The sequence below is a fragment of the Manacus vitellinus genome, unplaced genomic scaffold (genome assembly GCF_001715985.3).
Source record: "Manacus vitellinus isolate BGI_N305 unplaced genomic scaffold, ASM171598v3 scaffold_6_pilon, whole genome shotgun sequence".
NCBI classification, from domain to species: domain Eukaryota; kingdom Metazoa; phylum Chordata; class Aves; order Passeriformes; family Pipridae; genus Manacus; species Manacus vitellinus.
Genome location: NW_021940750.1, coordinates 5,447,191 through 5,470,620, shown reverse-complemented (window position 1 = coordinate 5,470,620; position 23,430 = coordinate 5,447,191). Strand labels below are relative to the sequence as shown.

The following is a 23,430-nucleotide window of genomic DNA, read 5'->3' as shown; positions in this document are numbered from 1 at the left end:
TACATTAACACAGCACTGCAGTCTAACTCTGAAGCTACTGTTTCATAGCTATGAAATTAAACAGAACACCTGTAAAATTGTGGGGTTTGTGCTCAAGGTGCTCAGGCATAGTCAGACAAGGAATGCACATATGCTTGCAGATAAATCACAGCATGGTCCTTGTCTACCCAGGCAAATATCATATGAGAGGCTATACAGAGGTATGCATATAGTTTTTAAATCTACCAGTCTTCAAAAATTAATTTCAAGGAAAGTCTTTCAGAATTGATTCAGGTAGTTTTCTTCTCTCCTTGTCCTGTTAGCTGCCTGATAGTATATGTACCCACAGCATTTGCAATGTCTGTTATGCTTTTCTACAAAGGCATCGGCACGTGATAAAAACTAATGAGCAGGCAAACTGGTTTTTCTTACCTAGGTACACCATTCAAGAAACACCATGTAATGGAGTGAAAGTGAGTATATTTCGGTGGAATTTACAGATAAGAGGTTTATGCTTACAACCTCTTCCCTCCAGACTCTGAGGTGGATACACAACAAAGTTCCATGGCTAAATTTGATTTCTATAATTATGCCTTCACCTCCAAAAGCTCCTTCACTCCACTAAGAGCATGCACTTGGACTTTGTACCTCTGACTCATCTTCATGAATAGGAAGCAAATTCATAATTACATGACTAGGTTTTCTGGAATAAAAATCTCCACAACTTTTATTTTTGATATGTCACTTTACCCTTACTCTTTCCAGAATTTGGAGAATGAGATAAACAGTCGGGATGCTTTGACCAAAGCAGTGCTCAGTACAGGACAGAAACTGGTAAGGGGAGGCCACTCAGCCTCCCTCAAGATTATGCAGCATTTGAAGGAACTTGAGACTTCTGTAGAAAACTTGAAGGCAGAGGCTCAAGAGAGGAGACTGAGGCTCATGCAGTCATATGAGGCCCATCTGTTCCTAAATGAGGTAAAAATGTTTCCTGAGAGATTTATTTTGGTCATTCTTTGCTTAAAAGAATCTGTATTGTTGAATGGATGTAAGAGCTGAGAAAGGAACAGAATTCATACTCTCCCAATTTTTCATGTCTGGTAAATATGGGTACAGTGGAGAAATAACAATTACCTTTCAACTAACTGCAGTGAGTAACATGTAACTGCAGTTGCTGGGTTCTGGGTACATATTTTTTGGAAGTGTCTGCTAGACTGCATTACAGGAAGACACCTAAGCTACTCTCTGATTTCACTGATAGATCAGTGCACCACTGCTTTCCAGTTTTCTTTATCTTGACCTAAACCAAACTATGTTAAGGTCCATCCCTGTATTTTATACAGCTACTGGAGGTGGAGGCATGGCTGGCAGAGAGGAGTTTCATTCTGGATACCTTGGATTATGGGAAGAATGAAGAATCCACGCAAGTCTTACTTCGTAAACTTGAAGCTACCAAACTGGACATGGATAGTTTCAGGTCCCGGATCGAGAAAGTACAGGAGACAGGTGCCAGCTTAATAAACAAAGACAGTCCAGAGAGGTAGGAAAGTGAGAACAGGCTTCTTCTCCAGGTCTAACAGAAATGCCTAGAGAAGGCAAATATGGAAAAGTTTGATGGCTCCTTCAGAAATAAGACTTGAGGGGACATCCAACCCTCCTTCATCACCATCAGACACACTGAGCTCCCCAAAAGCTTGATGATTGTTTTAATGTTTTCATGACTGTTTTTTCCCACTGTGCTTCAGAAAGGAAATGAATATTCTTGACAGTTCACTGTTTTTATTGCAAGTTTGTGTTTATATCTGGGGGAAAGGAAGTGTAAAGAGCAGCCATTTATATGATATACTTTAATTTTTTGAACTAGCTGGCTTTAATGGCACAGCATAACTCACTCCATGACGTTTTCTTGTTTATTCTGTATTTTAAAGGCATTGCAAATCCAACGTCAGAAAAGACAATGTTCAAAAAGAACAATAAAACAAAGACATACCTTCTGATTCTTGTTCTTTGCAGCTCAGTCATACTTTCAAAGCTCCAGGGGATCCTAGCAGACTACCAGTCTCTCCTACAGAAGTCTGAGACCCAGAGAAAATGCCTACAAGAACAATTCCAGCTCTATCAGTTTGAAAGAGAATTCCAGCTGGTGGATGCATGGCTTTCCAGTAAACAGTCTGTAGCAGAGTCGGATGACTATGGGCAGGACTTAGATGATGTTGAGGTAAAAGAAAATAAAAGGTATTGCATGTATTGTGTGGCAAAGCAGGAATATATTTCCTGCAATGTTTGTGCAGCTGCTGACAGTGAAGCGTGTTATGTCTGCAAAAACTAAGCAAACCAGTTGTTTCTGCAGCAGGAGCTGACTGGCTTCTGTCTGGTTATATAGGGCTCTCTGAGGTAGCATCCTCCAACAGAAAAAGAAAGTGTGTCAGATTAGCTTTTCTTGGGATAAGGTGAGGTCAGTACACTTCACTGCTTACCCTGATTATAAATTTGACAGGACCTAAAAAATTTGGCTATGGGCCATGCTCTTGTAACAAATTCTATAGAAAATTCTTGGATGCAGCATTCACACCTCTAGCTGCCAGTTTCAAGGATAAATTCCTCCTTGGGACACACAGTGCAGAGAGGTATAAGTCATAGTATCCACTCCTCAACAACTGCTGCATATGTAGAAAAGTTATGTTCACTAGCTTTTGATCTGAGCAGCTTCTGCTTGTCAGAATGTGGGTGATTTTTCCTTGTGACATAGGATGTTAAATGATCAAGACAGTAGATGCCTTCTTCTGACTCCAGATCATTTGTCAAGTGATTTGCACTTGTAGATTGCAATACATAGCTTTTGTGTTATACAGAACAGAGAAAGTGATTCCTTCTGTCTCTCTCATAGAGGTAGGCAGAAATTCTTCTATCTAATTCTGTGTCCCCATTTATTCTGCAGGTGCTGGAGAAAAAGTTTAAAGATTTTGTAAATGAGGTGAAACCTCTGGGACATTCTAAAGTTGTCTCCTTAAATGAATTAACATCTAAACTCTCTAAGGAAGGCCATAGCAAGATGGACATTATTGAGACAAGAACAAAGCAAATCAATGAAACCTGGGAGAAACTATGCCATGCCATTCAGATGAGGACAGAGGTAGGAAACACATGAAAAACTGGGTTATTGATTTACGTGCAGTCTCCCATATCCTTCTTTCTTTTCCAAACCAGTGCATTGCTCATGCTGAAACACAAGGTTTATAAGAGAAATGAGTGCATTTTGTTCAATTCTTTCTTGATTCATTTCCCTTTATAGCCCCTGCTTACCCTACTGTTCCTGGCAAGGCTTATACTTCAAAGATATTTATCAGCCTCAAGTAATTGTTTTTTTTTTAATTCCCTGCTAACTCTGGTTTCCTGAAAAACAAAGCCACCACTAACAGGAGTCCAGCTCTGACACTTATTGGTCTCTTTATTAAACTACTTATTAAACAGCTTGTTAAACAAGATTGAAAGTCTCCAGGTTTTTTTGCTAAGTTAGCTACTTGAAGTCGAAGAAGGCATATGGGAGAGATTGTGATAGAGGACACAAAGTCAAAGCCCATACCTTTTGGCAGCAGTTAGCTGTTAAATCAGCTCACTCTCTCTCAGGAAACTGCAGTCACAGATGTGTTTGAAAAAGCAGAGATGATACCTAGAACTCAACATTTTTGTTTGTTTTAAGGAGAACATAAAATACCAGATGTCCTCAACTCTTTCTTTCTACTACTCTTGCATACGCATTTTGCTTATAAGGTGGCTCAAGCCCACTATTGTCTGTTAGCAGAAATAAATGTATGACAATTGTTAATATATAGTTTGACCATAAAATAGTATTAGAACATTTTTTAATCTTCTAATTTCAGAAAAATATGAATTTTACTTAACACCTCTTACTTTCACAGTTTGCAGTGTAGACCTTTATCCAAGCAAGCTTTTTAGGACCTACCTTTAGGTGTAAAGGTGTAAAGACCTACCTTTAGAGGACAATTCACATTCTCCATTTTGATCATTCTTCTTATGTAGGGATAAATTGCTCTTTGGAGACATCCACTTCTTTCCACTGTCCTAGGGAGCTTGGGGAAATTAGGTTAGCTTAACATCTCGCTTTCAGATGACTTAATTGGGAAGGTGTTTCAGGCCTTGTTCAGTTTCTACTGCATTATGACATATTAGGGTTACCTTTTTTTGTGTTGTAGACATGCTGTACATTATTACCATTAAATTGCTTCTTTATTGCAGAATCTAAGAGCAGCATGTCAAGTTCACCAGTACGATCATGATGTGGATGAAGTAAAGGGCTGGATGCAGGAGAAAGAGGCAGTGGTGGATATAGAAGATTATGGCTATGATCTTCCAGGTGTACAGACACTTCTCAGTCATCTTGAGGGAGTAGAGGTAAGGGGATTTGTCAGGAAGCAGTGGCAGAAAAGCATAGATGGCAAAAAAAAAAAAGCTTGATTTTAAATCCTTTCAAGGGCCTTGCTTGCAGGCTAACAAAAGATAAATTTATTGCACCCTTAAATATTCTTTGTGCTTCACAGAAGAGGACCTTTTCCTCCTGCTTTTAAGATTGTGATATTATATTAATAAAGTTTTTGCTCCTAAGGATGAGTTTCTCTTATAAAATCTATTCAAAATTGTTATTATAATTGCAAAGGTGTCATCTGAACTACGGGAGACTACAGCTCCACACCTACCAAAATAATCAGTGTGTTACATCTAAAGAAGTTTCTTTTATGTTTGATGATGGATATTAAAAGGCATTGAAAGAAAACTGAGAGAAAAAGTCTTGACAGATTCATATTTCCAGCCTCTGTACAGCCAGTGGGTAGAAAAGATATGCACCATCTTTAAAATCTACTTTTGATAGATCTAAGTAGTGACTTGGTCTTACAATCCATTCTGTCTCTGTTCCAGAGAGATCTAGGAGTCATCATGAAAGAGCTGGAACGGATTCGAGGAGAGGCTTGGCACCTCAGCCGCACATACCCTGAAGTTAAGGAAAATATCATGGAGAGACTCACAGATGTGGAAGAGTCCTGGGAAAAACTGGACAAAAAATTTCTGGAGAGGAAGGCAAGACTGAGTCAGGCAGAACAAGTCCAGCTCTACTTCAATGCCTGCAGGGAGCTGATGTATGTGTTGGCCCCTGGAGCTTGACAGTGGGCCCTATTTCTTGTTTTTCCTATATAGGATTTTTAAAATTCCACCTGTTAGGTTTTTGACCCCCGTCCCAGGGGCTCTGCAGCTTGCTTTCAAGTCTCTCTCATGGCATCTGCTCAACAGCACTTCACAGAATTTACCACATATCAGAGGTGACCGTAGCACTTCAGCACAGAGGGCATGACAAAGCTACTTTTTTAGACTATATTTTTAGACCATTTCCTAAGAAGTCTTGGAGAATTCAGTCACTCTGGATAGATTTGGTGGTTTCACAATTCCAAGTGAAAATATTGTTGATTCTATAGGAAGGTGGGATATCTCTGGCTAGATAATGAAGTAATTTGTACACCTGCACAGCTACCAGTGCCCCTTTTTCTCCGAGTCAAAGCAACTACATTAAAGATAATCTTCTAAAATAGGTTAGCACTTGCTCAGGTGCTGAAAGCATCTTGCACACATGTATTTAATGGCATTGCCCAACATTCTTCTGTCCATTATTATTAGGGATCATTTTTTTGCAAGAATTCAATGGCTGGGAAATTCCTTTATTTTTTTTCGTTTTTTAAATCAGTATTAGAACAAAATGCTGAAGGTTTAAAGCATCTACAAATGTTTTTAAAAATGCATTTTGAGCTAAATCTCTTTTTTTTTTTTTAAATCAATCATGCCAAAGTATCTATAATCAGAGGTCTAACGTAAAAATTGAAATAGCTCATGGAAATATGCTAAAGTGCCAGACCAATCTTAAATATTATATTTCATCATTTTAATGTCATCTTCATCAACATTTATACATTTTTAATGCAAATTGTGGTTTTAAAGCAGGATTTCCATAGAAGTAATGTGGACATTTTTAGATCAGTGTAGATAATGAAGAAGTTAATCTATGAAATGAGTAGAAATATAGAGTGAAGTGGTTACTACTGACTATTGGATATTAACTATGCTAAGGGATAGATCCTGAGCTCAGATAAATCAGGATGCATTGGTTTATGCCAGTTGAGACTCATGGAGTAGAAAATTTTCCTTAAAATCTATCAATATGCTTCTTTGCAGGAGTGCTCTATATGCATATGAAGTACTTTCATGTATGATGATAAGGTTTTGATGGATATCTGAAAGTCTCTGTGTTCCTTTACAACGTATAAAAGTACTGTTAATGTGTATAACCTAGGCATTTGCAGTTAGTTTTTTTCTGAGGATTTGAATTCTCAGTGCTTCAGTATGTATAGTTGCTGCAGCTGTCTTTCTAGTAGATTATCTATGGAAACAGCCCTGGAAATATTATATCAGGTTATAAAAATCCATAGATATTTGAGTAAACTTTCATCAGTGTATTTGTATATTGTTACAGTTTAACCCAAGTCAGCAGCTAAGTACCACATAGCCACTCACTCCTCCAGGCATCCAGTGGGATGGGGAGGAGGATCAGAAATAAAAAAACAAGCAAACAACAAAAAACAACTTGTGTTAAGAACAGTTTAATAATTGAAATAAAGTAAAATATAATAATATTAATGATGATAATACTCATTATGAAGATGATAATGATAATTTAAAAAAAAAAAAAAAGAAGAAAATACACCCCCCCAAAAAAAAAAACTATTGATGCACAATAAAATTGCTCACCTCTCACTGATTGGTACCCAGCCTGTCCCCAAGCAGCAAATGGCCACTTCTGACCAACTCCCCCTAGTTTATATACTGGGCATGGTGTTCTGTGATACAGAATATCCCTTTGTCCAGTTCAGGTCAGCTTTCTTGGCTATGTTTCCCCTCCTGCCCAGCTTCTTGTGCACTTTCTCACTGGCAGAGCATGGGGAACTGAGAAGTGCTTGACTTAGAGTAAGCGCTACCCAGCAACAACCAAACCATCAGTGTGATATCAACATTATTCTCATACTAAATCAAAATTACAGCACTGTACCAGTTACTAAGAGTTACTAAAATTAACTCTATGTCAGCCAAAATCAGGACAGTATTAATATCTTTTGTGAGGAAACAGAAGTCTGTATAGATGCATCCACAGCCATAAGTATGTGTGTGGGCATTCCCAAATATCCAACAGACTCAGATTCCTTCCCTTTTTACCCTTTGGCTCTGTTCTATAGGACCTGGGCCAATGAGATGCATGCACTAGTGATATCTGAGGAACTGGCAAATGATGTCCTGGGAGCTGAACTGCTTATCAAGCGTCATGAGGAATACAAGCGTGAGATAGAGAAGCAGTGGCTAAAATATGAAGAAATGCAGCGGGCAGGAGGTGACCTGGTGAAGAATGCACATTTCATGTCTGTGGAGGTGTGTTGATCAGCTAAATATTTTACAAACAAGAGTGAACAATGACATAAAAGGGACAGAAGTTGCAGCTTTGTTTCAGAGCAGAACTAAACAGGACAATCCGATTCTTAACTGTTAAAAGCTACACACCCTGTGTCACACACAGAGAAAGAAAACACATTTTAAAGTTCTTATGACACATCACAATGCAATCCCCTGTAGGATGGACTGATGCCCCTGCATACATCAGAAGATACATAAAAATTCTTCAGAAATGTTCAAAGGAACAAGAATGTTAACCTTTCTGTGATCCTATTATCTATGTATGTTTAGACTTTGCCCAAGCTTGTCTTGACACTCTTTGTAAATCACACCACCAAAAACATCTTCAGAATTTATGCAGGATTACATTATTTCTGTTGCAGAAAGAATAAGAGAACTTTCTGCAGTTTAAGTCTCTCCATTGTTGCCTTGCCATAAATAGATGTATTTGTTGAATCTTCTCCTTCTCACTAGTTCTACAATACAAGTTGCCAAAGTTTCATCTTGGGAAATCATATGGCAGAATATTGGTCATACAGTACGTGGAATATGCATAAAATTCTAACATCTAGCTATACAGTGTACAGGCTAAATGAATTTAAGTAGGAAAAATGAGAACTCAGACACCCTTTCTAAACTATGCTAACACCACAAAGTTATCTAGAGATCATCTTCCAAATCATGAAGGCTAAATCATTACATGCTAGTTGACTGTCCTGTGAAAATCTGATTGGATTTTTCACCTCTTGGCATTGCAAATGTTATTTTTCTAGATTGAAGAAAAACTGTTAGAGCTGTCAGAGCTGATGAAGAAGGTAAAGGAGAGCTGGGACATGAGGAAAGTGTTATATGAAGAAAACTGGGAGATTCAATTGCTCCGCAGAGAGCTAGAACAAGCAGAAGCATGGCTGACTGCCAAGGAGAGCTTTCTTTCAGATCCTAACTATGGAGTGAGTAACAACAGTGCAACACTACTGAAACACTATTGAACACTCTATGCCTCAGCATATACAGAGAGCTTGGCACGTGTACCAGCTCAGGCCTGAAATTAATCACAGTCTAAACAGTAATGCACCCTTGAGATTAGAAAGGGGGGGAGCTCTGCTGTCTTACAGAAGTGAGCCCAGAGTAGTTGCTGCTTTTGACATGGTGATGGGCTCCTCGAAGTGGTCCTTCCAAGGGGTGGTAGAAGACTGGGGAGAATTCCAGACCTTTTTTCTGAAATAAGATAACATGTAGAGGGTTCAACCTTCCCTGTCATACTGAGAGCCTGTTTTGAAAGGAAAAGGGGGTTTTCCCCACCTCATTCTCCGCATCAAGTGGTAGAATGTTTTACACAGATGGCTTGACAGCTAGCTTGTCAATTCTCTTTTAAACACTAGCATCCAACATTTTTATTTTGGTTTGGCATTTTTTTCTCATTGTGAACTGTCTTCTGATGGTTTATAAGATGGGAAAACAAAGTCATAAACTCAGGTATCAAAAACTAAGCAGAGGGCATGACAGAGGTTTAAGATGCCTTGTCATAGGGCAGGAATTACTGTGTGTGTAGCACAAGCTAGAACCCATATACTTAATCTGTATGTAAACAGTTATAGCTGGAAACCGTGGTACTACATAGCTTTGCAGAAAAACGAAGGTTGTTATCTGAGCTCTTTTTCTTCCTGCACATCAGACAGACTGCAAGCTACAGACCTTTTATGTAAATTTTTCACACACTAGGAGGGATTTAGACATTCAATTACAAAAATTTCAGAATCATAATTTGGCTAAATAAAAGAGGTAAATCTGAAAATCTTAGGCATGGTCTCTTCTGAGGGACTTGATTTTGGACCTCCGTGTCTGATGATTTTTCCATTCAGGATTCAGTGTCTGAAGTAGAGGAATTACTGAAGAAACACCATGATTTTGAGAAGATGCTCGCAGCACAGGAGGAGAAATTTGCTCAGCTCAGCAGGAAAACTAAGGTGAGTACTAGAAGGTTAATCAGCTGTGTATGAGACAGGATGATGTGGGTCCTTGATTGTTTGGATATCACTCCACATACGAATGAACTCCTGGGCTGAGATGGAGTAAATGAGTAACCAAAGCTTAGATATTGCAGACAGAGCAGCTGAGAACCAGACCTATACGTGGATCAAAAAAGATAACTAGCTTGCAAAAGCTCTAGGGAAGAAGTGGAAGTTTTCTTCTGTTAGGAGAAGCAAAAAGAGTGTGAGAAGTGGTGTGATCCCTCGCTACACAGATGGAGAAATTTTGCTTTATTCGGGAGTTCAGTAGGGAGTTGGAGCTACCTGAGCATTCTAGATGATAGCAAAGGGCTGAAAATAAAGGGAAATAAAAGCACTGATAGGCCTTTTTCCTTCTGACATCAGAGTTTTACAATGGATTGTGATAAGTACCAAAATACATTCACTGAGTCTCTCAGATCCTGTTTCAATGTGGGAGGTTTTAATTATTTTCCTGAAATAACCAGCAAAACATAGCTTTTGTATTTGACATTAGGCTAAAAATTAGCTTGGCCAAATCTGTCTTTCATTCATTTCATTTGATTTGCAAATTGGCTAAATGAAGGGACAAAGGTCCTTTCCTCTAAAATTTTCCCTGACAACACCCCTAGATACTCAGTGCTCTTACAGAAAACTTAAAGAAGCAGTGACACAAAAAAGGAGCATAAGTTCTCTGGAGCTTATTAAAAAATCAGCTTCTAGAGAACTTAGCAAGGTCAGGATTCACTGTATTTGAGATTAACTGCCATTAGTATTCATGGTTTGGGTAACAAAATAATGCTTAGCACATAGCAATTAAGTTCAGATCTAGCTCTAAGAATGCCAACAGAGGAACAGGCCTTAAAATTCAATGCCAGGTGACAGTGTATTTGAAAAATGATTCCTGCTTAAAATAATAAAAATCTTAGGTAAGTATCCATAAATGCAATGAAGGTAATTTAAAAAATTTAATACTTCTGTCCTACAGAGAGAAATGAATCTTCTGAAACAAGTGGACACAGAAGACAGTGAGCATAAGGATAAAGGCAAAGTTGTACGGGTTCCCTCTCTGAAAAGAAAAACATCTGACAGAAGGAATACACCACCAAAAGTGACAGAGATAAAGAGCACAATGCCACTGCCATCTGTGCCCTTCCCCAGCCTGTCCTGGAGGGCCCCACTTGAAACTATTTTCTCCCCTGTTGAAAAATCTCCAACAAGGTTCCAACAAGTCATTGCTGAGGATGTCCCTGAAGTGCTGAGCAGCAAAAAAACAGAAATGAAAGCTGAAACAAGGCTCAGTGAGATTATCCCTCCACCTACACCAAAGATGGTGGGTCCACAAGCTAGTTCTTTGGAAAGTCACGGTTCTTTAAGCTCTCCTTTGTCTCCCACTCCTATAAACCAGCAACACAGTAGCAGTTTGTCAGAATCTCGTGCCACAGACCACCTATCTCCTCAAGAAAAAAGCGCTATAGGCTCCTCTATCTTCAAACTAATGGCAACACCACCCGAGCCTGGACAAAGGTCCCTAGATATATCACCAAACTTACTGCTGTCTAACTCCTCTCGGGAGAGACTAGAGAATACGTCTTCGGTAAGCCCACAGAATGTGCCTTTGCAATTGAAACACTTTCCACGATGACAGTTGACTTAAGCAGCTATGTAAAGCTTAAAACCATTTTTAATTTGCTCAGCTTTATAGACTAGGTCTTAACAACTACATCGGTTTCTGTTTTTCTTTCCCAAACTTGAGGTTATTCCGGCTGCTGAATACTCAACAGAGCACCTAAAAACAGCCAGGAGATGCTGTCTCACAAAGAGGCAAGACTGCAGATTTACCTACACCCTCTATGTGAGGTAGCAGTGCTTAATGTCCACTGAGTTTAGAAGTCAGAGAGAGGCAGGACTTAATGGCACACTTGCCAAAGAGCTGACTTGCGCAAGACTAGAACCAACAATTCCTGCTCACCCAGGCAGGAAACACACTGTTAACTCATCACTCCTGTACTCCTGTACTCTGAGAGGAATGTGTTTGTCACATACCCAAGTGTACCAGTACAACACTATACATTGGTGTAACTCAGTATTTATAGAGGTGGTATGAATAACTTGAACCATTTAAGTTGTAAAATGTAGTTAATAATATAAAAATAATATTAATTAACAATATGATAGAGCAAATTTCATAAGCAAATTGCTCTAGAAGGATGTGAATTCTCTTCATTTAGGTAGTATATCAAAGATATGATTGCAACATAGTAAGGATTTCTAGCTGTGCTGTTAATGTAAAGGCTAGAGGAAGATTAGTTTCTTTGCATGGAATTTATCTAAAAAAGACCTTCAGAAATTTTAACCTATGCTTAAGGGACATTTTAAAGTTAAGTAGCAATGTTCTTGTGTGTCTCAGGTTTCTGCAAGTCTCCAGAACATGGAGGGTTTCTTAGAGAAGAGAGACCAGGTCCTTCCAGGAAGACAACAGGTAGAAACAAATGCCATCACTCTGGGTTTTTTCATTTTCCTTGGATTATAGTCCAGACCTGCTCAGATTTCTTCAGGATAATCCCCTGCTGAAGAGGAGCTCAGTACTAGGGGTTTGCTTCAGTTATCCTAAAATGTATTAGGAGGTGTCCACTGACTTTGGCAGTACCTGATCAAGTCCTTAAGAGACGAGGTAATTTTTGCCTGACATGGGAGTCATACATTTAATGGATGTATGAACCAGAGTCTAGGCTGTATGAACATGTTAACTACATTTCCTAGTTATAAACACAGGTTTCAGTATATCAACTGAATTGGAAAAAAAACCCACCAATATTAGAAAAAAAAAAACAACAAAAAACCAAAAAACATCAAGACCAAAAAGTAAAAAAAAAAACCCACACCCCAAAAAACCTAAAGCTTCATGATCCTATAACAGCATGTGATAGTTTGTTGGCAATGGAAGCCCTCAGTCCCATGCTCCCAATACTTATATTTTCTAACTGTGCTAGAAGAGAATTAAAGTTCTGTTTATCTTTGAAGAATTGGTTTCTTAAATCTGGATTTGAATGAAACGGAAATCTAAATTCTTATCCTGGGAAATAATACCACTTCAGGTCAGAAGCCTAATGATCATAACAGGGCAGGAAATTTTCTAATATTCACCACCAATCTGTATACATCTCAGTGTTTCCTGAGGTCTTGCACATAAAGTTGTCTTGGATTATTTGTCCCATAGATTGTTTCCCCCAAATTTTTTAACTTGAAAGACCTCTTTTAAAAACTGAATCTGGTATGGACTCCATCTTCTGGAAGAGAAATTTAGTTTTTCTTCTCTTCTGTATATATAGAATTTAGTTTGCAGTGATACCAAACTTCCATATTACCAAACAAAAAAAATATGACTTACGTTCCTCAGAACTTTTTTCTTTCCTTTTCTCTGAATTACCAAATTGTCAACTTGATTCACTGACATAACAAAATATGAATATACAAAAGTAATAGGATCCTTCATCCAGAAGAGTCTCATGGCACTAAACTAAAACCTTACAGTAATACATACTTGGGGTTGGCTTTTGCACATTGTTCAGTAGCATTCCACTGGGGTTAGTTTAAGAAATTAAGAAGAGTTCAGCAGCCACATTAGGTTGAAACCACACACTTGACAAAACTAGCCTGTGACCAGCAGGCAGGGGCTGGTGTTCCAGCTAGGAAAAAATTTTAGTGGCCAAAAATTAGACATAACTTTGATTATCCACCTTCAAAGATGTCGCTGGCCAAGATGGTATACCAAGCTTGCTTGAGCCAGGTTATGTCATTTGTTCAGTCCTGACTCATAGAGAGCCCTTCTTGAATCACCCTCACCAGAAACTATAGTAGGTTCTGCTCTTCTAGGAGATAATAATGACTAAGAGAACTTCTGTGATCATAATATGGATAGCTCCTGGCTTCTTGGGGAAGTTGCATATGAAAGATTTCACTACTCCTATAAAATATATAATTAATGACTGAATTTTATTACCATTTCTATTCATGTAGCCAGGTTCAAGGTCTTGGAAATCCTTCTATGTAAAACTTGATGGATTAAAGCTTGATTTCTATAATGATGAAAAAGAAGCATCTAAGGTAATTCAGTTTTTGACTCTTTCTAGCAATCTCTCTGTCTACCTATGTAAAAGTGCATTTAAAAGATTACATTTAAAAACATTTGCTTTGGTTTGGGTTAGGGGTAATCAGTTCTCTTTCAAATGTCAGCTGAATGAAAATTCAGCAATTATTCAACTGATACCAACTATAAAACAGAATAATAAGTTTTCATAAATTTTCAAGGATATTCCTTAAAAGAAGTATCTTATGCAAGATTCACCTTCAAGATACAATGCAATCATCCATTGTTCCTCTGTAGTTCTTTCTATTCAGTGATCCTAGTTATAAAGTTAGTGGCATAAAAATATGGGTGTCTAGTTAGCCTGCAGGTTGGTATGGAATTGAATCCTAGCAGAACAGACGCAGAAGACATTTTGTTTTTATTTTATCCCACTTCAGAACACATCCACACTCCTCTCCCTCAGTATTGCAGGCTCCAAATGTGAGAAGCTAATAAATTACACCAGGAAAGAGAACAGCTTCATGTTGCGGTAAGTCTTGTGGAGAAGTGTGCAAATGAAAAGCTACACAGCTACCTGTACAGTTACATTTGCCTGCAGTCACCTAAGACTGTATGTTGTTCAGAGGCATAACTGATATGTCTTACACTCACCAAGACAGAAGGTATAAGGCAAAACTAACTAGAATTCAACTTCTATCCTCATTTACAGGTTGAGAGATGGGGCAGAGTATTACTTTGCAGCACCTTCTCAGACACTGATGGAGGACTGGCTACAATCACTACAGAATAATATAGGTACATTCTCACTTCCTTCAAGAATGAGCTGTGTTTTTAGCAAGTGATGATGAAAGAAAGAGAAGAGAATGAGGAAGTGTCCTTAGTTCAGCGCAGTTTGAGCTGTCCTTTTTGCCTCTGTTAGACAGCAGTACACAGGTCACCTGCCACCTTGTGATGTAGTGACCTGGCAGGAGAATGCCCAGGGTGACTCACAAAGCAGCCTTTCAGTTGTACTGTGGCCAACATCAGGTTATTTCCAAGCCTTGCCCAAGGATTGTATTTTATTAAGGAGCTGCCTTGGATCCTGATCAACAGCTTTTCTGCTGAATCTAAATCTCTTTCTGGACACTTCTCTAAGCAGTGGCTTACTGGAAAGGAAGTCAAAGAACAGAGAAAATTGTTATGGACCCAGAAAAGGCAAACTCTGCCTCTAATGCTACTTCAGAAGGCTTTTATTTGTGCGTATTTTTGACCTTGCAGGAAACAGCAACAGATCACATTCCACAGTGATGGTGCAACCTTTCACTTCAAATACAGAGACCTCCCAGAAAAGACTGTGGGACTTTACAGACAGGGACTCTGCTGAAAGACTGACCAGCAAAAGCTCACTCGTGAGGTATGGGTTCTGTGCCACAAAGCTGAACAGATGTCAGCGCTGTTCGTGCTCAGGTAGCAGTCACCTACAGACTGCCCTGAGGTCAAAAAGTCCTACTCCTCTGTCACTAATGTCACAGAAATAGTGTGGCCAGCAGGACTAGGGCTGTGATCATCCACTGTACTTGGCAGTGGTGAGGTCACACCTTGAGTCCTGTGTTCAGTTCTAGGCCCCTCACTTTCAAGAAAGCTGGAGTGTATCCAAAGAAGGACAACAAAGCTGGTGAAAAGTCTAGAGAAAAAAGTCTTACAAGGAGCCTCTGAGGGAGCTGGGATTGTTTACCTGGAGAAAAGGAGGCTCGGGGGAGACACAGACATGGAAAACATAGCCATAGCCAAATTCAGAAATTTGGCTCCTGTAAATCACTTTCTGTTGCATTTGGAGACTGTAAAAAACTTGCAGACTATGATATGAAATCCTAGTCCTGCTACCAGGCAGACTTTTGCTGCTGAGCTAGATGCCTTGCAAGTTCTTATATATACAGAGTTATTTAAACTACTCTAGATTGTACCTGATTTTCTGGTGATGCTTATTGTTGATAGGAGAACACCATCCTTCAAAATCAAAGCGGAGAGAAAGTCTGCAGAATTTTCCAGATTTTAAGGAAGATGAGACTGCAGGGACACAAGCCTCCATCACCACCCTAAGTCTAGAACAAAGTGGAAATAAAACAAAACTGCTTCCATCTCTACTAGAAGCAGGAAGAGAAAAATTATATTTGCCTCAAGGAATACCAGATCATTATATCTTAACTCAGCCCTCTGGAAATATATGGATATGTTTTAAGGTAATCGGTTCCCTTGAAACTTTTTAAATTATGTATTAAATCTCATAAAATCTTTAAATACAATTAAACAGGACTGCTTCTGGTATACTTTTATGTGTATGACAACTCTGTCATTCAGCATACCACACAAGTGATATCTACTCTGAGTTACCTCAGAGAAGAGCAGAGGCACCTTTAAGCCAGACAGCTCAAGTGGAATGACTCTGCAAGACAGGAGTGGGGAGCACCTAGCAGAGCATGAGGTGCAAGCTGTGATTGAACTACAGCCACCTGCAAGTGGATTTGCAGATACCAACAGATTAGATTAAAGAGGCTTCGGTGGTCTGTGCACCCAAAGGTAATGTTTGCTATATACTTCCTGCAGTGTTTTGTAGTCTCCACAGTCTTGCCTTTTTACAACACATTAATCAAAAATTCCCTATTTGCCAATTCTTTCTGAATGAAGTTATCAGGAATAAGAAAAGTCCTGCAGTGTTACTCATTTTTAATGGAATCTGAATCTAAAATAAGGCATGAACAACCACTCGTTCAGTGTAAAAGGAGAGGAAATGCAGGTTAGCAAGGAGGAGGTCTAGTCCCCAAGCAGCAAGCTCCACATGCTTGGAGCTTGTGTGTATGGTGTAACCATGGGGACGAATATATATATATATTTTCCCCGACTTATCTCTGTTGCTGAGCCAAAGTTATCTAGCATGAAGATGGGAAGAAAGGACATTTTTTACCCCCAGGTCATAGTGGCTGGGGGCTCTTCTTTGACAGATGGAAGCTAAAGCTTCAAGTCCCTAAAACCTCTGACAAGGACTTCAGCCTTGGTCCTTTTCTAGCCCATCTGAAGTATGACTCTCATTCTTTCCTTGCAGTCTTCTCCTCTGCCCTGACTAATTCTCCAGTGGAAGGGAAGGAGAACCCTTTACACCAAGTTTATGTAAATACTTTCTGGGTACATGCAACATCTAGAGTTTAAATTTAGAATTATTCAGATCAGTCACTTGCATCCAACAAGGTGATCTAATAATTTATTTTTTTTTGGCTAGTCCAGCTCTCTCATCTGCTGTACCTCAGCTGGAGCTGCTGCCTGTCACCAAAAAAAACCCAAAAAACCCAGCACATGAAAGTAATGGGAAACTGATGAATTTTCATTATTGTTGATCATTTTTACCTGCTTTTATTTAAAAACAAAACAAAACAAAACAAAAAAAACCAACAACAAAAAAACCAACAAAAAAACCCCAAAACAACCAAACAAAAAACCCAAAAAACAAACAAACAAACAAAAACAAAACACAAAAAACCTAACATTTTTTTAAAATATTTTAAACTTACCATTTAAACTTATCATTCAACTGAAAACAGCAAAGTTATCAAGAAAGGCAGCCTTCTATACTCACTTAGGTCAAACCACCAAGAGGCAAAACAAAGCTGTGCCTTGGTTGTGGCTTAGTACAGCTGCCTCTTTACCCTGCCTTGTGCCATTCCACTGAAGAGGGTTTTACCACAGGAAGCAGATTTTGTTCCACTTTTTCCAAGGCTCTCTATGCCTTTGTAAACCTGGAGATCTTCTCCCAGATTTTTCCATCCAATCTTGAAACCAGCAAATGCCCTATGAAGTTCTCAGCAGGCATTTAGCAGTAAATACTGCTAATACAAGTGGAAAAAAAATTGTCTTGTGTTTAAGTGCATAAAGTTTCATGGATCTGGTGTTCCTTCACAATATTTTATTAATTAATATATTATTATATTTTAATTAATATATTATTAAATGGTTAAAAGACACAAGCAAGCAATTTCTCTGAAGAACAGTTAGCAGTTACTAGAACATGTGGCACAAGGCCAGGCAAGAATGGGGCCAAGGTAAAAAAATGAAACCACAACCTTTGGGGAACAAACACACAAAATGTCAGAAGCCCTTAGACTCGCTGTATATCCAAAAAGAACAAGGACCAAGGACCAGTCCAGAGCACAGATCACTGATCGGCCTCATGTTGCTGAAACTCTGCTCTATAGTTCTATGAGTTCGGGGCTGTGCATATCAGAATGCTGTGAACCACAGCTCAGGTGTGCTTTGAGAGACAGCCTGTACCAGCTACCACTTCCCAAGAAGCTGCACAGACAAGACTGTGTCAGGTGTAGGTCCCTTCACCCTGCAGAGTCCTCCAGCAGCCTCTGCCCTCACAGATGCCCTCCAGGTCCTCCTGCCACACCATCAAGCCAGCAACGTACTCCCTTAATGTCATAGAATCGTAGAATCATTTAAGTTGGAAAAGACCTCTATGACCATCGAGTCCAACCGTTAACTCAGCACTGCCAAGTTCACCACTAAACGTGTTCCCATGTGTCACATCCATGTCATGTTACAAAACCAAAAAAGTAACCAAAATAAAACAAAAAGGCACTCTGACAGGCAATGATAGAGCCCTCACACAATTTCAAGCCCTGAAACACAAAAATATATTTGATAAAACTATTATCATTTAAGGCTACAGTGGTAGCACATGGGGCCCCAAGGAGATGAAAGGGTATATGCTTGTCTGTGCCTCCAGCTGCAAAAGTGAACAACAGTCCCCAACCTGACTTTAAGTGTTGGCACAAATTTTGGTGACAGTTCACCTGGTAAAGTGAGATTCCACCTTCCCTGCCCACAGCTACCTAGCTGCTATCAGTTGCTGTTATTGGGACTCCCCCCTAACTGTTCAGCCCCCAGCCCTCTCCTCCAGCTCAAACCTTTGCAGCTCCTGTGTAATAGTGTAATGCTGGAAAATGTGGGCAATAATTTGATGTCCTAAGAGCAGTGAGAATACGAGATGGACAGCATGATGGTGTTACTCACTTCTTGTCCATCCTTTCCAGCCAGGGCAAGCAGGGGGTCAAACACCAAATGTCTGTGGAGCCTAGGTGAATCAGAGTGCACCAGGACATGAGACATGGGAGCACATAGCCTCTTTGCAGTCATCATGGAATCAGTTTGTGTTCTGTCCAAGCAGGTTATAGGGAGGGGTTTCTTTAAGGCAAAAATCTCTCACTGCACTCCAAAGCAAATGAAAACCAGGTGTTATTTTTCCAAATATTTTCCTCCAACAAGGAGGCATGATAGAGAATTCCCTTTTTTTATTATTCATGCCCTATTTTGTGTAGCACCTTTTAAAAATACTTTGTCCGTAATATTAGGGATAGAAGACTATAAAAGGTAAAAATCTTCTGGCTGTGAAAATATAATGGCTATGCATTCTGTTAGTGAGTTATGTTGTCGTACATTCAGTTTACATCCATAAGGAGCACCAGCTTATGGCTTGGTCATGATTATTTAATTAAATGTACTTGAGTCTATGGTAATTATTCCTCTCAAGCTTCTGCTATCATAAGTTTGTTTCAGGCTCTTGCCATTTTAACGCATAGAGGCACTGCTGGTATAAATCAATGCAATTACTCACGCTTTATTCAGAACTTTTCCTCCAGCCAACGCTCAAAAGAACCGTACTCACTCACTGCAGCTAACATCATCTCTCCTTGAAATGTAACTGCCCCTTTTGTGGCATTTGGAGCAGCGTTTCTGCGTCAAACTCTTGAAGAAAAAAGAGGAGTAACTTCTAAATCAGCAAGGGGAATTGGCCAGACAGAACGTGACTGTCCACGTTGCAGTTTGGACATTGTTCACATATATATGCATGATTCTTTGGCCTGACTTCAAAGCTGAGCCCACCAATTCAGTGCAAATTCTAGTTGCTCAGCCTATCTGAAAATCTGGACATTACTGAATGCAAATGGCCAGGACTTGGTTTGTAATGAAGCATTGAAAAGACATCAATAATGGGCTCAGGGTTGAAAGGACAGGCACATACAAGAAACTATCTAGCACCACCATATCATATAACATCAGGGAGATCCTGAGAGGTCTCTGCTAACCAGGACCTTAATTTCTTAACAAGTAAGACCACACTGTGAGGCTCTTGTGGGCTGAAAACGTGGGGGAAAAAGATTAAATAAACCCTTTTGAAAGCTAGGAGCTTGAACAAGGCAAGATGAGAAATGTACAGGTTTCCTCAGTTTTCTGCAAATAATGAACACTGTGATGTGTTGCAATGTGACTGTGATGTGTTCCAGTGTGCTGCCATAGCCTTCAGTAGGAAACAGTGCAAAAACCCAGCCTAGGGGTATCCAGAGTAGCTGGAGACATTCCCAGTCCTGCTGCTTCTCTTCCGTTCTACAGCACTCTGGATTGCCTGGAGGAGTATGTCTTTGTTATTGAGGATGTTGTATTTGCTCAGGTTCACGAGTTTATCAAAATTTTCAGAGGAGTAGATTAGCCTAATGAGGTAGTAGGGTGAGCAGCTGTTCTCCAGATTTACTTTGCCTTCTTCCATCTCTGAGTGACCACGCTTTACCCCTGCAGAGTAAGACAAAAACCACCACAGTGAGCTGAATCTGGAGTACTAAATACACGGTGTTGTAGGGGACTGATCTACTTGGCAGAACCCACTGTTAAAAACAACCCCCAGGAATTACTACAAACCCACCCCACAGCTTGAAAGAGTCATTCCTGGTCACTTTTCCCAGGTACTCCTCCCTCCCCTCCTGCTAAGGCTCCATCCTGGAAATCCCTCAGCAGAGCTGGCACAAATCCTTACATTCCTCCTTATCCTGCCCCTGCAGACAGTTATTCCTGGCAGTGTGCCCATGGGTCCACATCCTTTCCCAAACCCCGTAACTCTGACTCTCAGACAAGACACACACGTGGAACACCTTTCAAAATCCATGATCACCCCTCAGTTAACAGTGACAGGGGACAAGTGCACATTTGCCAGCTAGAGTGAGTACATACAAGGAGGCCTTGTGATGCTAACCACATAGCATTGCCTGTTGCAGCGTGTGTAGGTACAGATGGACCAGAGGACCTCACATCAGACTCTTAGCAAACTCCAGCTTGGCCTTGAGTTAACTCAGCCTCTTGGAATTGGCAACATCCATAATCCCTGTTAGGCCAGTATTTTTGCACCAGGGACTTCTGCAGTCTCATATTTATGTTTCTACAAAAATTTAGCTACATTTCTTGCTGGGTTTTTTTTTGCCTATCTCCTTGCAGTCTGAACCAAATATGCCCAAAACACAAATGTAATGTGAGAGGACTGTCACCAGGACTACAAAGACTGCTGAGATATTCCTTATGATGTCAACCAGAAGCTCATGAACTGACATGAATTTTGCTTGAGAAATATCAGGTTTTAGTCTAACCTAGTGGTTTCAGGGCAGCGTGATATCAGGGTCCTGGGCACACGCTGTCACTAAAAGTGGCTGTATTAAAATATTCAGTGTTGCTTTATTGAGCCTCCCAATATTCAGAGAGATATTATCTGTGTTACCCACATCCATATAAAGCTGCATCTGCCTCAAGCACACAAAAGCACAGTCTATAATACTTGCATTGTAAATGGGCACTTCACAAATTGAGTCTCTTTGGAATTTAAATAGTTAAAAACAAGAAAAAAGTACCCACATTCCACAAGGTGTCTCTCATCCGCCTAGAAACAAAAAGCTCCACTGTTAAAATTGAAATCCACAAAACCAGGTTGCCAAGGACCTTCCTCCCACAACTACCCACATCAGTTGCTAGTTGTCAGCTTGATGGATGAATCACCAACTGCTAGAGACATTGAAGTGAGCGTCATAGCTCACCAATTTGTGCCTGGAGCACTGAGAAGCTGCAGCAGCTGCTTTGCTCTGCATCATCTCATCTATCTTTCATTCAGAGAGATTCCAAAAACCTCACCTTCTTTACCTGCCAGCCACTGCTCAATGACCAGATCTCACCACACATTGCCATCTGGACCATCTCCAACCACTGAACAAGCCTACAGGGTATTTCCTCTTTTCATCCATAGAGTTTCTAAATGTGGTTTTCTCGGTTAGCTCTTACTGCACATATTCACTGAGCATCGGTGAATAGCAGAGCAGAAAGGACCTCTACTTAAAATGTCTTGCTGCTGTTCCTACCCTTCTCCAAATGCTGCCTCAGAGACACCCATTCTGCTGTGGTCCTACTTATAAACACAATAGAATTTTGGAATTTTGCCTTTCTGCCTCCACCAATTCTGCACTACTTGCATTAATAACTGGGCCAGACAGAGCACCACATGCCCTCTCTGCAGGCAGCCATTTCACCTGCTCCTGAGCTGGGTGCAAGTAGGTGATCACTACAAGTGGTTCATGGTCCTCTCTTCCAACCACAGCAACAGGGCCAGAGAGGAGGCCCCAGGTCCAGCCGGCCATGCAGCTGCAGCCTGTGAGTGCACTGGCAGAGCACTGCAGCAACCTTGGCATTTTGCCTGCTCTTGCATTCATTAAACATTCAGATGCTTTCCAGGGGCTGGGTTATTTTTTGTTTTGTTTTGTTTTTCACAAAACTGAAGACCCACCCACTCCTGGCAATGCTTTCCAACACTGTGTGGCACTGAGTTGCCTGGGATTGTGTCCTCCATACTTTGCAAGTGGAGAATGACCAGCAGGTGTACAGAGGTTGCTCTTCTGCCTGTCATTAGTGGAAACATACCAGGAGTAGAGCACAGTACATAGTTTTGTTGACTGAATTTACCTGGCTCCTTGAATTCCTTGAACGTGTCATTCACCAGGGGGAAATGGATTACTATGGGTGCTCTGGGGTCCTCGGCATCCGAAAAGACATAACATTCCTTTGGGTTCTTCTTTTCTTCTTCACTTAGCTCCACTTTGGGGAACGGAATATTTTGTATCTTGCAATATTTGTACGTCATCTCTAATTGCTGTGGACACAAATTGTCACGGAGTTAAAGCTCTAAGCCAAGAATCAGGTTTACTCATGTATCCTAGAAATACTATGGCATCTTAACTCATTCCCTAGAATCACTCTGAAATGAATGTGTAGTCCAAAGCAGCTGCAGTACAACTCTACTTTTGGCCACCATTCACCACAAGTCAGATGACACCTCTTATCAGTTTATAACGCTTTTTACAAGCTGAAGAGAATGATCCAAAACCACATTTAGAATTTGTCATGACAGAGCAGGAGAGATCAAGGGCATGTCTCCAGCAAACAATTGTTACTGCAATTCCCTGAGGATCCTAGGAAGTGTATGCTGTAATTCACTATAGAGAAAAGAGCCTAACAGTTTCTATAGTTCTGTTCTTGAAGTAAGTTTCTTTCCTCCTCCAAGATACAGTGACTGGTTTGGTCTTGAATATATGATCAAGATTTAGAGAGCCACTTACTTAAAAGTTTTAATAAGATAATAATAGTTTTACCATAATTGTAAAGACCAAAGTTAATCTTCTCACCTTGAACACACTCCCCAAACCATAATCAAGGGATATAATGACATCTACATTCCTCTCTGGCTTGAAAAGTGCTGCACCACTGGTGTTGATGAAATAGCCAACATCTATCAGACAAAGATATTTCTGCAGCGGTGTCAGATTGTTAGGGAAAGCATCCAGTACAGTGTCTGAAAAACATTTTGAATATAGTTAGGGCTGCATTGTTAGGAAAGGAGGAGTGAGTAATTCTGTCTGTGCTACATGTTAAGAGCTGCCTCTTGGTTGGCCTCAAGACCAGGGTCACCTCCCTCCATAACACAAGCCCACAAACATGGCCTCAGAAGCATGCCCTTTAGACTGCACATCTGGG

The 23,430-nt window shown here is 40.1% G+C and overlaps 2 protein-coding genes across 2 annotated transcripts in view; one reads left to right on the top strand and one right to left on the bottom strand.

Moving 5' to 3' along the window:
* The window catches only part of SPTBN5 (spectrin beta, non-erythrocytic 5), a 94,651-nt gene extending 78,832 nt beyond the window's left edge, over positions 1-15,819 (top strand). The window contains exons 52-67 of the mRNA XM_029964235.1: positions 745-957; positions 1,323-1,519; positions 1,993-2,197; positions 2,918-3,112; positions 4,237-4,392; positions 4,915-5,132; positions 7,272-7,461; positions 8,256-8,432; positions 9,345-9,449; positions 10,459-11,067; positions 11,881-11,952; positions 13,491-13,577; positions 13,998-14,089; positions 14,270-14,355; positions 14,818-14,953; positions 15,535-15,819. Coding sequence (XP_029820095.1) covers positions 745-957; positions 1,323-1,519; positions 1,993-2,197; positions 2,918-3,112; positions 4,237-4,392; positions 4,915-5,132; positions 7,272-7,461; positions 8,256-8,432; positions 9,345-9,449; positions 10,459-11,067; positions 11,881-11,952; positions 13,491-13,577; positions 13,998-14,089; positions 14,270-14,355; positions 14,818-14,953; positions 15,535-15,595 — 2,799 coding nt within the window. The 3' untranslated portion in view covers positions 15,596-15,819. The remainder of the gene's footprint in view (positions 1-744; positions 958-1,322; positions 1,520-1,992; positions 2,198-2,917; positions 3,113-4,236; positions 4,393-4,914; positions 5,133-7,271; positions 7,462-8,255; positions 8,433-9,344; positions 9,450-10,458; positions 11,068-11,880; positions 11,953-13,490; positions 13,578-13,997; positions 14,090-14,269; positions 14,356-14,817; positions 14,954-15,534) is intronic.
* A 2,965-nt stretch (positions 15,820-18,784) lies between these two features.
* The window catches only part of LOC103760775 (cytosolic phospholipase A2 beta), a 49,613-nt gene continuing 44,967 nt past the window's right edge, over positions 18,785-23,430 (bottom strand). The window contains exons 19-21 of the mRNA XM_018082612.1: positions 23,082-23,248; positions 22,363-22,549; positions 18,785-20,160 (exon numbers count right to left, since the gene is read on the bottom strand). Of these exons, the coding sequence (XP_017938101.1) occupies positions 19,922-20,160; positions 22,363-22,549; positions 23,082-23,248 (593 nt within the window). The 3' untranslated portion in view covers positions 18,785-19,921. The remainder of the gene's footprint in view (positions 20,161-22,362; positions 22,550-23,081; positions 23,249-23,430) is intronic.